At 41.4% G+C, this 15092-nt stretch overlaps 1 protein-coding gene across 1 annotated transcript in view; it reads right to left on the bottom strand.

Annotated features, from left to right (window-relative positions):
- AGAP1 (ArfGAP with GTPase domain, ankyrin repeat and PH domain 1) overlaps nt 1-15092 on the bottom strand; it is a 254411-nt gene that overhangs the window by 187485 nt on the left and 51834 nt on the right. The window contains exons 4-6 of the mRNA XM_088523675.1: nt 9206-9291; nt 5288-5429; nt 3286-3420 (exon numbers count right to left, since the gene is read on the bottom strand). Coding sequence (XP_088379801.1) covers nt 3286-3420; nt 5288-5429; nt 9206-9291 — 363 coding nt within the window. The remainder of the gene's footprint in view (nt 1-3285; nt 3421-5287; nt 5430-9205; nt 9292-15092) is intronic.

Genomic DNA, 15092 nt, shown 5'->3' with positions numbered 1-15092 from the left:
AAGAATGCTATCAAGAGATGAAATTGTGAATCATTCTTACCACATAGAAATAGAAGCAATTCATCATTGTATCATTTTATCATTATATCATCATTTCAAAAGGCTAAGAATTGCCCTGACAACTGCTGTTTACAAATCATGGATTTAGGCTTCAAAAACATTAAAGAATAATTACCTTGAACACATAATAACGTTAACTATGCATGGGTATATAAAAAATATCACTAGACAAAAATGAAATATTACTGTAGAAGTGTCTACATTACAAAGTATGAACATCCTCCGTTGCAATCAAGAGTGAACTCATCATTAACTCTAATGACGAAGTGTAAGCAATGTATCTGCATGCTATTAAATAATGAAATATCTTTTTCATAATATTAATCATTCAAATTATCGCTGACATTAATTGGGGGGAAAAGAGCAAAGGAGGCATCATGAACAAAGTCAGATGGACAAAAAGTCACCAGCAGACCTCTGCAGGCATTGCAGGGGAAAGAGCAAAAGTTAAGAAATCAAATTCTAAATCTACATCCAGACAATAAGAAACCTTCATGGAAATTTCCACTTTCTTTATCTGAAAGGTAGCCTACATCAGATTCAAGTAGAAATCTGAGAACAGGGGAGGAAAAAAAAAAAAAAAAAAAAAAAAAAAAGCTTGCAAAGCAGACTCTTTTCTGTAAAAACTACTTTGTTGGTTAAAGTGACAGATTTAACATCACTTTTCTATTTTAACTTTCTGAGAAAGCAAAATTATCAGGTGAGGGGAAGAGAGGAAGAGTGGGTAATCAGCGCGACAAACTTGGTACGTATGTATGTGTGTGTGTATCTAATACACATGGAGAGAGATATCTAACTGCTCAGGCAAATCACTACATAGCATTTGAATTGATTAATAGGACTTGTTGGCTGCAAAATGACTGAAAGAAAACCAACCCCCTCCCCGCTGCATCCACGACACCAGGCACATTTCCAAATAAATAGCTCCCTCAAAATCTGGAACTGAACGGTTCTCAAAGCAAAACCAGGGGGTGCACAGACAACATAGCAAAACACTCTAGCAGATATATCCACACAAGTGGATATTTCAATTTAGAAACATTCAAATATTTACATTAAGCCATCTCCTACCATAAAGCATTTAAACCACACAACCAAAGCCAAGAATGGATATTCAACTAACTGTGAGCAAAGTCTAGAAAGAATTTCCATTCCCTATTGTTAAATACATATAGCAGCTCCAAGTCTTGCACAGAGCTGCATTTCTGGGAGGCTGTATGCTGGCAGAGCTGACCAAAGCTTTGGACAGGATGTGTTTTCTCCCCTCTTCTACCAACTGTAATAAAACACTCTGACCCCTTCCCTTGCTAACAGGCATTTTACATGCAATAACTAACCTGCACCGTTATAGCAGGCTTATAAAATAACTGCAGTTATTTTACAAAGGCTGCTAGCACTGACTCAGGGTTGCACCAAAATAGCGTAATGGGTAAGAAATGGTTAATAACATCTCTTACCCTTTTAGCAATCCCCCTTCACCTGTCCCTCCCTCCCCTCAGCCCTTCTTTTCCTTTTTTTTTTTTCTTTTCCTTTTTTTTGTTTTATTTTTCTTTTCCTTCCCCCCCCCCTTTTTTTTTTTGGACAAAATTTACATCAAGAAGTGGCCTCTACAGTCAGATCAGGCTGCTTTTGATATGAGATAATTGACTGCATTTGCTCTGGAGAGCACATGAACACAGGCAGCATTACCAGCCTGTGCTTGTGAGCAAACAGGGGTGACTGAGCAGGCGGTCACTTGAGCCACATCAGAAAATTTGCTTGCAGTCCTACTTAGAAACAAAACAAAAACACAGCAATGAGGTGCTGAAGAGCACCCAGTATGTTAACAAGCTGGCCCTGCACTGGCAGAAATGCAAAGCACTGACCTGCTCTGTGACCACTGCAGCAACAGTTGCAAGTGGGCAACGTGGTTGAGTATTTTGCATTTATGCTTACTGACACATACAGTAATTGGAACAAAATAGGGTGCATGCGTTTAAGACCAAGAAGTTTGCATTTCAGGATCATCACTTTTATTTGCTATTGAATATAACTGCTCTGAAGATTTAACCCTGTAACCAGTTACTCCCTATTAACTGCTCACACCATTCATTCACACCGCCCTCATTTAACAGTGCTAGGAAGGTAATTTTTCCTGTTATGAAAATAAAGGACAAAAATTGTTAAGAATTGGATTTGGTCCCAGACATGCCTGGCAACTGTAGAACATGCATACAGTATCATTCCTAATCCTATTAGGTAGTAAATAATGAGGAGTTGTTTGAGGGCCACATCAGTAAAACAAAACCTTGCTGCTGCCTACACACTTGACTTACACTCTGCTACCTGCTATTGACAGTGTGTAGAGACACTAAAAAGCTCCTGAGAAGCTGAAGAGTTTTTCCCACGGTTGCTTTTTTTGTTTACAGCTCTCAGAAGCTCCTTAAAAAACCCAAAAAGGTGGATGCCAGAAAGACCTACCATCACTAACACTTGGAATATTTATGGAAAAAAAAACCTAGTCATAACAATAATTTAAAAAACTGTTGACAAAAAAAATAGGAAAACACAGCAAGTGACAGCTCTGATTTCCACGTGTAACTAGCTCAAGAGAAAACAATTAGCACATTACATTGTATGGTGTTCAAAGCTTTGTCTGAAATCTCACCAGCTGGATGGTAACCTATACTCATGTTGGCAATTAAGTCCAGTACAGTGCAGTTTAGCTCAGTGTTTTCCATTTAAGTTAGAACGGTTTGACTTCATTTTTAAGACAAGTCTTTCATATATATCTCAGATACATGTCAACACGATGCCGTCCTGCGTAACTGCAAATATCGCAGATCTTGGAAAAGAAAAGGTGGCGAAAAGAAAACCAGAGAGTTTGGAGGGAGAGTTCAATACAATCAAGGTTTTTAAACACACACAATTATTGCTGCAAAGAGATGACAGGTTCAAATAATGCACAGTCAGGGCTAGAGCAGACGGCTACAAAAGCTAGAGCTCACGGCTGCTGGTTTCCACAAGAGGGTGCCCGACCACCAGCTTTGCACAGCCAAGCCCCAGCCCAGCATCTCCAGCTCTTCCCACGGGCAACGCTAAGAAACAGCATTTTCTTTTTTAGTTAAACATTTACAAACAGAAAAGAAGCAACCATCTGAGCAAGACATCAGGGGTTACTTAAAACTAAACAGCAGTGACACTACTTTGTGATATGCATTATGAATGAAATAAAGTCATCTTTACCATCTTGGAAGACCCTCTCCACGTTGAGCCCGTAGGTAGCGCAGGTTTCGTAGTAAGTGCATCTCTTGAGATCGTTGGATAACTTCCTCGCTCTGGCGTCGTCTATAACACGAGGGTTACTGGAGCTTATGGCATCTGCAGCAATAGCAGAAAAATACACTGTCAAATCTAATTTAAAAAAAAAAAAACACCTTAAAACTACCACTACCCCAACAATGGATTTAAGTACAATTCAAGAGATTCATAGAATTTTTGGAAAAAACATCACAGGGGAAATTAAATACTTTATACTTCTCTGCAAGTTCTACATTTCTGGCATGCCTTTCACTGCACTGTCTAGAGTTTACCTGTAGGAGCTAGAAAAGAAATTTTACATGGGGAAAAATAAGTCACTTGGCTTGTAGCTACAATTCCCAATGGCAGTTGGTGTTGTCCACCTCTTTCTACTGTTACCCTGCTCAGCTCCCCCAAGTTAAAGAAATGCTAAGAAATAGGAGATGAGTTTGCTTCCCACCACACACCCTAATAGCCAAAACTCTGCATTTCCTACTTTAGGAAACATTTCCGAATTGCCTTTTAGTTTCCTTGAAAGCAGACCAATACTCCCCAGCAAAGAAAACACCTTTCTGGCAACACCGGATTGGAGATTTCTCTATACTGACATGACTATTTATCAGCTGGTGCTATTGCCACATCCCAGTGTGATCTAATTAAAACAGGTATTAAGAAAGCTGGGTTTTCATTTATTTTAATCTATAGCAGCAGAGGGCGCTGAAGACATTTAACCAGAAATAAATAACAAAGTGGCAGCAGCACTTGGAGAACTTTGGCTTCCTCAGCAAACTCAGTCATGCAGCTCGGACTGCAGGCTGCTCCTCAGAACTGGAAGTTGCCCCCCAGCTTCACTTTCCACAACACATTTCGGAAAGCACCTCGAGGCGCCAACTCGAGCACTTTGGGAGGCTGTCTCACAGTTCCTCTCCAAAATAACATTTCAGTAAAATATTGAAGAACAAGCAATTAAGTTTTATTTATGCATTTTGATAGTCGTTAATATCTGAAAGCTCTATTTTCTTCCCATGGTACCTCCAAATTTAGAAAGTATTTTTTCTTCTTGGATGCATTAAAACAAGCATTCTCTTGCATCTCTGCTGCAACAAAAGGTGAACTTGGAAAACCAAACACACTTTTAGTAATAAAACAGAAAGCCATAACCCAGAGCAACATAAACTCGGAAATAAACACACCTCAAATGCTTTCCTCCTCTGATCTTTCAAAGACAGTTTAAGTTGACAGCACAGCCCTTTAAAGCAGCTCATTTCTACTTTTGGCTGCCGTTTCTGCTATCCTAGGAGTTTTTCTACCCACTTCCCTTTTCATTTTTCTTCATCTGTTTCCGCCCCGAGGCCCTGGTGTCTCGCTGCCCGCTGCGCTTCCCCTCGCTCCACGCGGCGCGGGGCTGCTGCGGCTGCTCCCCCGCAGCCCAGCTCCCCTCTGGCCAAGCAGCTGCAGGATGGACCCGTCACTGCAGGGCTCCAACGAGGCAGGGCAGAGCCAGAGCGCAGCCCTTGGGACCCACGACTTCCCCTTGCCACGTTTTGCCATGTTAGAGCTGGCACAAGCTGCTGCTTGGGAACAGGCTTGGGAACAAGAGAGCGGCGTTTGGTTTCAAGTTGTATTTCCACCTGATGCAAGAACTGATCCATATCAGCACTGCCAAGGTCCTGTCAGCACCCCCAGGGTATATCCCATGGGGATTTCTCTTCCCTTTTAAAGCAACACTTGCAAACCCTCTTTCAGCATGCTGAGGAAGCCAAAACAGCAGAAATTCAGCTCTGCCGATTACCTGCCAGTTTAGCCACAACATGTCAGCATCAGATGGGTGTCAGGACCGAAGCAAGAGGGGAAAACACAGAAGCGTGACATGGCCAACCCTGCACGGCCATGGAAGTACACATGGAAGTACACCTGTAGGGAATGTCATCATCAAGACCACACTTACCCTGTGTTCCCACTAGTACCATTGGGATTTCACTAGTGTTACGATAGTTGGCCATACGGCTGTAGTAGTGGTAAACAGTTTGGAAGCTAATTTCATCTTCCAAGCTGAAGACAAATATAACAGCATCCACCCACATGGCAAACTGCGGGAAAAAAAGAAATAGAAGCAGCATATGGTGAAAAAAAAGACACTGAAGGGGGAAAAAAAAATCACCGTACACTGATGGAAAACAGAAATACACATTACAGTAATTTTATTAGCAATAAAAGCCCAAAGGCCAAGTTGTGCTATATTGTTCATAAAAGGACGAATTAACCTTCATCATTGTGCCAGGCAGGATCTGGAAGAAACCAAGCTTTTTTTTTTTTTTTTTTTTTTCTTTTTTTCTTTTTCTCCTTTTTCAAGTTCTCCTTCAATATATGACACTATAAACCCAACTACTATCAGTGTAAACTGATTTTGTTTCAGAAAACAATAATGAACCAGAGACTGACATTTCTGTACAACTAAAACCCATTTATTTCTAGGCATGGGAGTGCCTCATTTACTGTGTTATTTCCGCACCTTGTGCTTTACATGCATGTTCACTGATGCTCCTATTAATACCAGGACAAATTAAATGGCTGTGGTTTTAGAAATATGACTAATATAGTTGTTCTATCTTGACAAACGTTCAAAAAAGTTAGTTTCAAATTTCCAGTTATTCACTTCACTAACACCTTAGCTGGATGAGCCACACCGAGTACCTTGTTCAGCCTTCAGTGTGCAGAAAATGATGTTCCTTTGGCATCAGTAACCCAGTAAGAGACATCCACACAAAGTACAGCTTTAGTAGTCACGCAAAAGAATGTTTTATCTAACAAGTGAGGATAAACACATTTAACATAAGAGCAAATTTCTGTTTCCATAGCTACAGCCCAAAGGAGACTCAGTTAAGCTCAACCTCATTGCTCTCATGTTTCCCAAGTAACTGAATTCCCATCCAAACAATGGAAACCAGTTTCAGTCCTCCTTATTCATGCTCTTCATTGTTTTAGATATTTATATTCACAAAGTATTTTGAATACTTCAAACCAAACACTACGTCATCTCTTGTGGTTATAGTGTAGTATCAGCAAAACATTCTTGGAGGCTTTCAAGATAGTTGGGAGAGGAATCACTTTGGACGTAAGGATGTAACTGTTTTCATACCAAACAGTTGCTGGCAAAATAAGGTCAGCTACCATGCAATTTAACTTCAGCTGTTAAAACCGGAAGATCTAACCAAAATTACTGGAAGCAGTATCATCAGTGAGGACTTGCTCTTTGATTTAACTTAAACATATCTACGTTGACCAGAACTGGCTGAATTACGCCAGCAATGTTTGCTTCCAACAATGAGATCCTGAAAGCACCAGTCTTTAAGCTAATGGTCTCTTCAGAATAAGTTAATACTTGTCAGTATATTGTTCAACATATTCAGCGTAGCAGTAGCTGTCGACTGAACATAAAAAAAGTTTTTTTAAAAACCAAAAAAAAACAAACAAAAAAATCCTCTTGAGGAGTTATTCAGTGCAATCCCTACAGTCATAAAACATTTCTAATAAGTAATTATTTCTCTTATTTTAACCTAAGTTTAAACTTCACAAATACCTAACCTGTCAAAAATAAAAACTAAAGGACTTGTGAAAAACATGCACTACCTGAAAAGCCAAGGATGCCTCATTTCAGACTAATACACTTCAAGTTTCATTGTGCAGGGAAGAGCTTGAGGCAAAAGAGATTGCTCTGTTTTGTACACAATCCATCTCCAGTCTCACAAGCGTGATTAAATCCATTTTTTACCCAAGACAAGTCCAAACTAAGCCAAGACATAAAGAAAAGCTCTAAAAATCAAGAAGAATGTGGATGAGCTGTATAGCTCAGCTGTGGCATTAACTGGACTTTCCAGGAGGAGAACATCGCACTTGTAATAGCTGACAGCAAGAGCTAACACCAAACCTGACATGCAAAACAGATTATCTGTGGGCACAAGTTTAGCATGGGGCAAGAATGAAACAGTGTTGGCCAGTGCAGTTAGCTAGGTTTTTGGTGCTTGAAATGAGCTATTTGCAAGTTCTTTCCATTTTTTCATACTAGAGGAATCTTATATTGGATGTGAAAGATGACTGATGCAGAAAGTGAGTCTTCTGGCAAGGTTTTTTTTTCCCATCCCTTGGTGTCGGGAAAGGGAGAGCAAGCTGAGCTCTCTGTTGCAGCTTTAATTGTGCTCTAGAAAGGAAGCCACCATCTGGTAATGCTCTCAGCCCCAGGACTGGTGCAGGTCACAAGTCCTGCATTTTGCCTTGGTACTTGCTGTGGTTGTACCTCTCCTGATTCTCCACACACACAAAAACGTTGCATCAAATGTTGCAGCAAAACACAGACTTAAGACTAAAAATAACCCTTTCTATACCATAAAACAGGTCCATGCTTTTCTTCAGATCAGGTCCCTTTGGTGTTATGCAGTTATAAATGATTGCAGGATTAAGTTCTTTATTCAAGAATTAACACCAAAAATAAAGATCTTGCTGCAAACACCCAGAATTTGAAATTACACCAAACAAATTTGAAAAAACACCACACTGGCACGTGAATCACCTCTTCTGAGAAGCGCAACAGCATCTCACAGAAGCCTCCCCCAAGCCTTTCCATGATCATTATCTGCTGAGGTACAAACTCGGCAGCAGCAACGGGAGGTAATAAAAAACCTCAGATTTACCTAGCATGCAAAGGCAGCACATTGTTCATTCAAATGAACTCTGCAAGAAAACCAATTCTTTCGGTACAAAGATATTTAGATTCATGAATATACCTCTAGTCTTCAGGGTTTTTTTCCCCCCAATGAATATTCTATAAGCATCGAGGCCTGAAAACCGTTGTGAGCTTCAGCCAAATTCTTCACAGCCGAAAACAGTGCAGTTCATTTAAGCTCCTGCCTCACCCGACTGCAGATGTGTCGGCGACACTAAGCTTTTGTTTTTGCTCTTCCTTCCTTCCAGGATGTCGCGCTGGGTCTCCGGTTCCTCTACCTCTTTTCTCCCCTCCTTTGTCCCACCACCTTCCTCCATGCTCCGAAAGCTTCCTGCAGCTCATAAGCAAAAGCGGAGGCCCAGAGCACAGGCTGCTACTGCTGGCACCTCTCCTGCTCAGCTGTTTGGCAGCGGCACAGGTCTCACTGCGAGACGTTTTCGGAAGCCGCTCTGCCCCTAAGTAGTCAAGCGAACGAGGCCAGAGCAGAGCACACGCTCCAGAGACCTTGCTGATGCCCAGGTAGAAGGTCGAGGCAAACCGGAAGGATGGAGAGGAGCAGGACCTCCAGCAAGCGGGTAGTCTTCTCCAATGCAAATCCTGCACACAGCAGGGAAGCTGCCTCCGATGAGACGAAGCAGTGCAGTTCACTACACAGACACCACTTCACAACTTAAGGACTTACTGGGGCTGAGCTACAGCTTGGAAAGTTGAGGCTTAGCAGGCCCAGGAAGGAAAAAGAGGAAGCCAAACAAAACAGGGAATACAGATTTGTACACAAGCTATTTAGTGTTTACCTATTGTTTGAGGACTTAGGCATTTGGGCTCCTAAGAAATCCCAAGTCTGCAACATGCATTTCTCTTGTCACCAGAAGCATCTTCTGGTTCTGAAGCTAGGCATTGGCAACAACGTGCCCTCCCATCTTATACTGCTCATTTTGCATTGTATTGCATCGTAAAACCACAAGTATTTTCTCAACAAAACACTTCTCACTTCAGGGAAATATATATATTGCCATCTGGAAGAGCAGGACCAAGGGATGAACAGAACAAAGCAAGTTTTCTTAAAAGGAAGGTTCAGATAACATTAAAAAAAAAAAAAAAGGGAACATGATTTTAGCTCGGTAAAGCTCTATATGCAATGCTCACCTGTGCCTCTGGAGGGCCCCCTTCATCTCTAATCAGCAGCAGATAGCTTTGTCCATCCACTACTATCTCTTTCTTGAATCTCCCACCTGTCACACAAAGTAACACATTACAGGAGAAAAAAAGGTACAAAACACAAACTAGAAAAAGGCTTCGCTTGGGGAAAAAAAGAGCTCTTAGGATTTTTCCACATGTGCATAAAACACTGTGAATATAAGACAAGCTACTACACTCCAGCATAAAATTTTTACAGAAAACCTAAGCCAAATATTTTTAGGCCATTAATGGAGAAAAAATGCCAATTGCATCACGAATGCTAATTTCCATCTTATGAGTACTTGGTTTTGATACACATTTCAAGATGGTCTTCTGCTGTTTGAGGTAACTGAGAAAGCGTTGTGTGCAGGCAACTGAAATACCATAGATCAGACCTGAAATAGGTTTCCTATATGCCTTAGGTTTTCCTCAAGAGAAGCCCAGTTCTTAACATACATAATGTTATGAAAATGGAACTTCTATATTCACAAACCACAGTTAGAGGTAAATACTAGACACATGTTAGACAAAAAAACTACATGGTGGTACCTCCATAGAGATGCATAGAACTTTTAAGAAATGTTGCACCACGTGCTGAAAGGGTGAATTAAAGACTTGCTTTGGAGAATGAGATAAGAAGAGAGCAGAATCAATGCTTGCTCCAAATTCTAGTCCTGTTTGCTCCAGGGAGACGGAGACTATTGAGCGGTTGTGCAGAGCGGAGGACGGGTGCTGGACGCGGGAGCTGGAGGGGGCCGGCAGACGGGCCGCGCGGCTCCTTGGGTCCAAGCGGCGACGCAGAGCACAACCCAAGGGCACAACAGGAGGACTCCTCCAGGGCCTGGGGCTTTGCGGGCACCACGCTGCTTCTAAATCACATTTAGGGTTTCTGAGATGACTGAGCCTAAACCAGGATTAGCCAACTTGGCTTGCTTGAGTCTTGGGGAGGGATTTATGCTCTGCTGGAAGGGAAAGCTTCTCATCTGAGCCAATAAGCCCCCACGGCCCTGGGGCCTGTATGCCTCACGCTCTCCAGTTAGCCTCCCATATGAGTTTTCCAGGCCAAGACAAAACATATCTATTAACTAACATTAAACTTTAAAAAAAATGACTTATTTGTAGTTTTATTTCAATCCAATTCCCCAACTATGCTTACTTCAACACTTGTCACACTAGCAAAGTCAATACATTTAAAAACTTGACAGCAGAACGGGCAATTCTCAGCTCCAACTAAGCAGCTCTGAAGCAATAAGCCAGTGCGTACAGGCTAGCAGTGCCCTCAAACATCCAATTACTACTAACCTTGTGGCAACACCAAACTGCCTTAGACCCACTGACCCCCAGCCCCGTCATTACAGTAGGTTTCAAATTAAATCTACTCAGCAGTTCAGCTATATGCAATAGGTAAGAATGCTTAAAAGCATTTCATGATTAATATAAGACATCAAAATAAGATTTTATTTATTTTAAATTTACCCTATTATGAATGCCTATGAGGCACCAAGCATGGAGCCATTAAGATGGCCACATTTTTATCATTCTGTTGTACAGAATAAGGGCAGCATGTATTTACAGATTTTTCATCATCTCAGCTAACAAGCAAATTTCACTCGGGCTTCCAAGATAAGGGGGAGAAAATAAATATTAATAGAGGAGTCGAAAAGGGAAAGATTAAAAAATAAATCTGAGAGGACACTAGCCTTAGCTCTCAGAAAACTAGTTTTTACTAGCCATATAACTCTTTCTATTCCTATAGAAGAACTTGGTTAATTACTTGTATGAGCTTCATAATGAAGTATTAAATAAAACTAATTACTTAATGCATAGCTCTCCAGAGACACACATTATGCTTTAAGTAACAATCGAAAGGCAGTATATATTTTTTTAATTGAAGAGTGAATATTCTGCATAATTGCCTTCTTAGTTTTCTTTTTTGAGCACTGGAAGTTCGCATGGTTATTTATAAAACACCATGAACTGAAATGATATTTAAAGAACCACCCCTAATTTCCCTCTTGTCAATAGGCTGCCTTTCAAACCTCACTGCACGTTCGTGCTCGGTCCTCAAAGGCGTAAAGCAGCCACAGACAAGGCAAAATAAAAAGCGTAAGCAGAGAATTGGAAAAATACCCATGACTATAGTATTAAAATACATATGCAGATCACAAACGTCGACAGCAATGTGAGATGAGAGAGGCTTCAAGGTCACTAACACATCGAATTAATTATTTTTGAGGAAGCAGCTGTGAGGTGCGCAATTTTAACAACGCCGGTTCAAAGTCATCCAGCAGCTCTCTCCTGCCCGAGTTCACATTAAGCCTCCAGCTCGCACACCTGTTCCTTGCCTCCCCTAAAATGCTGTGCCTTAAATTCGCTACAATGATAATGTATTTTTATTTCCGCTATTAAAACTAAATAACACACTGCACCGCTTTTCCAAGATCCGTCATGTTGCAAGAGCAGTACTGCAGTCAACAAGCATACATTAAATTTAAACCCATTAAAGCAGCAGCTTTCCCCTAAAGCAGGGTATGCTTGTTACCTGCTATATGCATTAGTTTCCATTGGTTCCTTCAAGCCACTCAACATTTTACTCTTGCACATAAACGCTGCTGCGAACACGCCGTGACAAATACCCTTCCCACTCAAATCTCTGAGCGGAGAAATATCATTTATTTAATGCCTTGGTTTCCTCCTACTTAACGTTTTCCTCACACCTCCAGGCTTATAGAGCCTAATTTTGATTTACTAGAGATGTCCTTGATACTTCTGCTCCTCTGGAGTCCTCTGACACAATTTTTGTTTTAAATTCTTAACTTAAAGCACAAGAAAAACTAATCTCCTGGATTTCTTCCACATGCCAAGAAAAACAACAGTTGAGCATCATGACTGTCAGTTGATGTGATCAGTTCAAGCTTTTCTATCAGTTCCCAAGTGAATGGAAAAAGCAGGATTCCCCCCTCCCCCCCCCCAAAAAAAATGTCTCTCACAAAGCAAATTTTATCAGAAACCTCTCTCTCTGTACTGCCCATTCCAAATACCCCAAAGGAGACTGGAATGGGAAAGACCCAACAAATTCATATTCTCCCATTCAATTCCTCAAGTAGGAAAATGTAATCTCAGCAACACTTAAAGTCTTTTCTCCTTTCATAGAGGTAATATGTGCATAAATACGAAATAAAAGAGAATCTGCAAAAAAAACACCCAAAATATACTCATCCCCATATGCTCTCATTTGAGGGTTTTCTTTTTAGTTTGTCTTTAAGTATCTTGTTGATGAAGTAGTTCAGATCTGATAACCCCCCAAATTAAAGTGTCCAAAAGGATGCCCTAAATTTTTAGCCAACAGAAGCACACAAAAAAGCCAACATCCTGAAGTGTAACAGCAGATCCACCCTCGTCCTCTCTAGGCGAAACTGTTTATGCAAATTTGAGATCAAAGCAAGAGGCATCCCTACTAATTTGTGTTACTGCAACATTAAAGAGTCCTCATCTTGAGGGTATCATAATATCTGGTACTACACAGGAGAGATGTTAAAAGAAATACCAATATCAAGCATTTACACAGGAAAAAAAGAGAGTAATATGTGTATATAGTGAAAAATATGGATTTCTGGCACCATATACAAAGCTTTGACTATCCTGCAGATATTTATGGTCATCAGATTCCTAACTTGGAGGACAGAATAACTCTGCCTTGGACTTGATGAGCCCTAACGTGACCCATCCCCAGGCCAGGAAAGCAATAGTGATGCCTTGGCAGCTGTTTTAATATGGCTCTAACACGGCACTGCACTAGTGATATCTGCAAAATGGATTTGGGGAATTGTAAAGCATTGCAGGGCCATGAGGAAGGAAAAACATGACAGATCAGCTGGTCTGAACACTTCACTACCACTACAGTAGGAGTCAAGAAGTCTCTCCTTGGTACAGAAAGGCACCATAATTTTTATAAACATCTGTATATGCGATGGAGTCACAGGTACCAGCTAGGCTGGAGACACCGAAAGCAGAGAAACGACCTTTGTAATTTAAAGCAGCAGCTCAAAGCAGCAGCGAGGAGTCCCGAGGCAGGGAGCTGGCTTTGTTCTAGTCACATCAGCGTTATGACACACGCGGCTTCTTAATGAGGGAATTTCGCGACTCCCCTATGTACCTGCCAAAAGAGGCTGCGGAAACAAAGGCGACGGGCAGGCCGGCCCTCAGCTCTGACAGGCAGCAGGATCCCTCCTGCTCCCTGCTAATAGGCCTGTCACAGCACAAGGAGGCTGCAGGACAAGACGTGCAGTCAACAGCTGAACTGTATTTACTTGCAACGTCAATCTCGTGTTTGCGGCTACGGAGAGGTTATGTCAGTGAATATCCCAGGGAACTCTCTCCTGCCAGACAAGTGCAGCTGGAAAACACTGTCATGAAATGCAGCGATTTCACAAGAAGAAATTCTTGAAACCACGTGGGAGCTTGGATTTCGGAGGATTTTAGCATGTATTTTCTTTTTCTCTCCCTTCCAAAACTTTACCCTTAAAAATTGCTACAAGACACTATTCTCAGTTTCCCAAGGCAAGACAACACATACAGACTTATTTTTCAAACACACGATTTCACACAAGCATGCAAATATTGCTGTGAGAATGGCACGCAATGCCTAGCAGAAGGTAGAGACATGCTCATGGTGCAAGAAACACCCAGGCGCAGTCTGTAATGCGCATCTGGCCCCATCGCTACTCAAAATGCTCTGGATGAAAACGCAGCTTGGACCAATAGAGAGCTAAAGGGATTTCATGCATTAGCAATATAGCAAGTCTGGCTTAAACCTGGCACAAACGAGAGCAGCAGGCTGAAGGAGTCAGCAGAAGCTCGTTAAGCTCATTTCTATGCACGGCACCCTGCAAAGGCCAGTGCCTTGGATCAGCAGTAATAAGAAGTAGTCCTTTGGTGAAACCAGACACAGATTTTAAACTTCTCAAACATTTTTACTCAAAGGCACTCTGTATCGTGAATCTTTTGTTACAGAGAGCAAAACCTTCGTGTGCAGAATTAGCTAGTTATGAAAGCCTGGACGCCTCTTCCTCTTGCTGAAAACTGTTTCACTGAGTAATTGCTCATTGAAGCAACTACTGATTTTCATACTGTATCCTCAGGCTCAACTTGATTTGCCAGACTCTTTATTCAAGTAAATTGCCACAGGGATGAAGTTATTTAGCCATATGAGCAAAATAAATTCAGGGGGTTGGCCATATGACACACACACACACACGCAGCAGCTGGACATCTAACCATGACTATGGGGGCAGGGGGGAGCATGTGGGGACATCAAAGCAGAGAAGAAAGATAAGCCCAAGACAACCATAAAAGCCTCTATTTTGGATTTCCAATGACATGGGTATTTTGACAACTGTGGTGAGCAGTCTTAAAAATGGAAAACCCCTCATAGGTTTATTCTTTTATTATTATTATTCATATAAGGTATTGCCAAGAATGCAGGCTCCTCTTAAGGGAAGTACATTGAGAAATTCCTTACTCCCTTAGCTCTCACACATTACCAAATACATGAAAATTGTTTGTCAAACTCAGGGAAAACCAATGCTCATAAAACCTTCTGCAAGTAAAAAGAGGCACTGAGGGATGACTGCAGCAGTCCAGTAAAGCCATGCAAGTGCTGCACCTGAACATCCCTTGATGTGATTTAAAAATAATAAACTCAAGAATCTCTGCAGCAGCTTCCTGACAAAGTACAATGGAAGCAGCACAGCAACCTTGACCAAGCTTTTGCAAACCCATCATCTGCTCCTGGCAGGCAAGTTTAACTTCTGCTTCAGAAAAGGCATGGGGAGAATTCTGAGCTACAAGTCAC

The sequence above is a fragment of the Tinamus guttatus genome, unplaced genomic scaffold, assembly GCF_059628265.1.
Source record: "Tinamus guttatus ecotype Peru unplaced genomic scaffold, ASM5962826v1 Tinamus_guttatus_pri_ptg000197l, whole genome shotgun sequence".
NCBI lineage: Eukaryota > Metazoa > Chordata > Aves > Tinamiformes > Tinamidae > Tinamus > Tinamus guttatus.
Note: the sequence above shows the minus strand (reverse complement) of the source record. Positions and strands in the feature narration are given on the sequence as shown.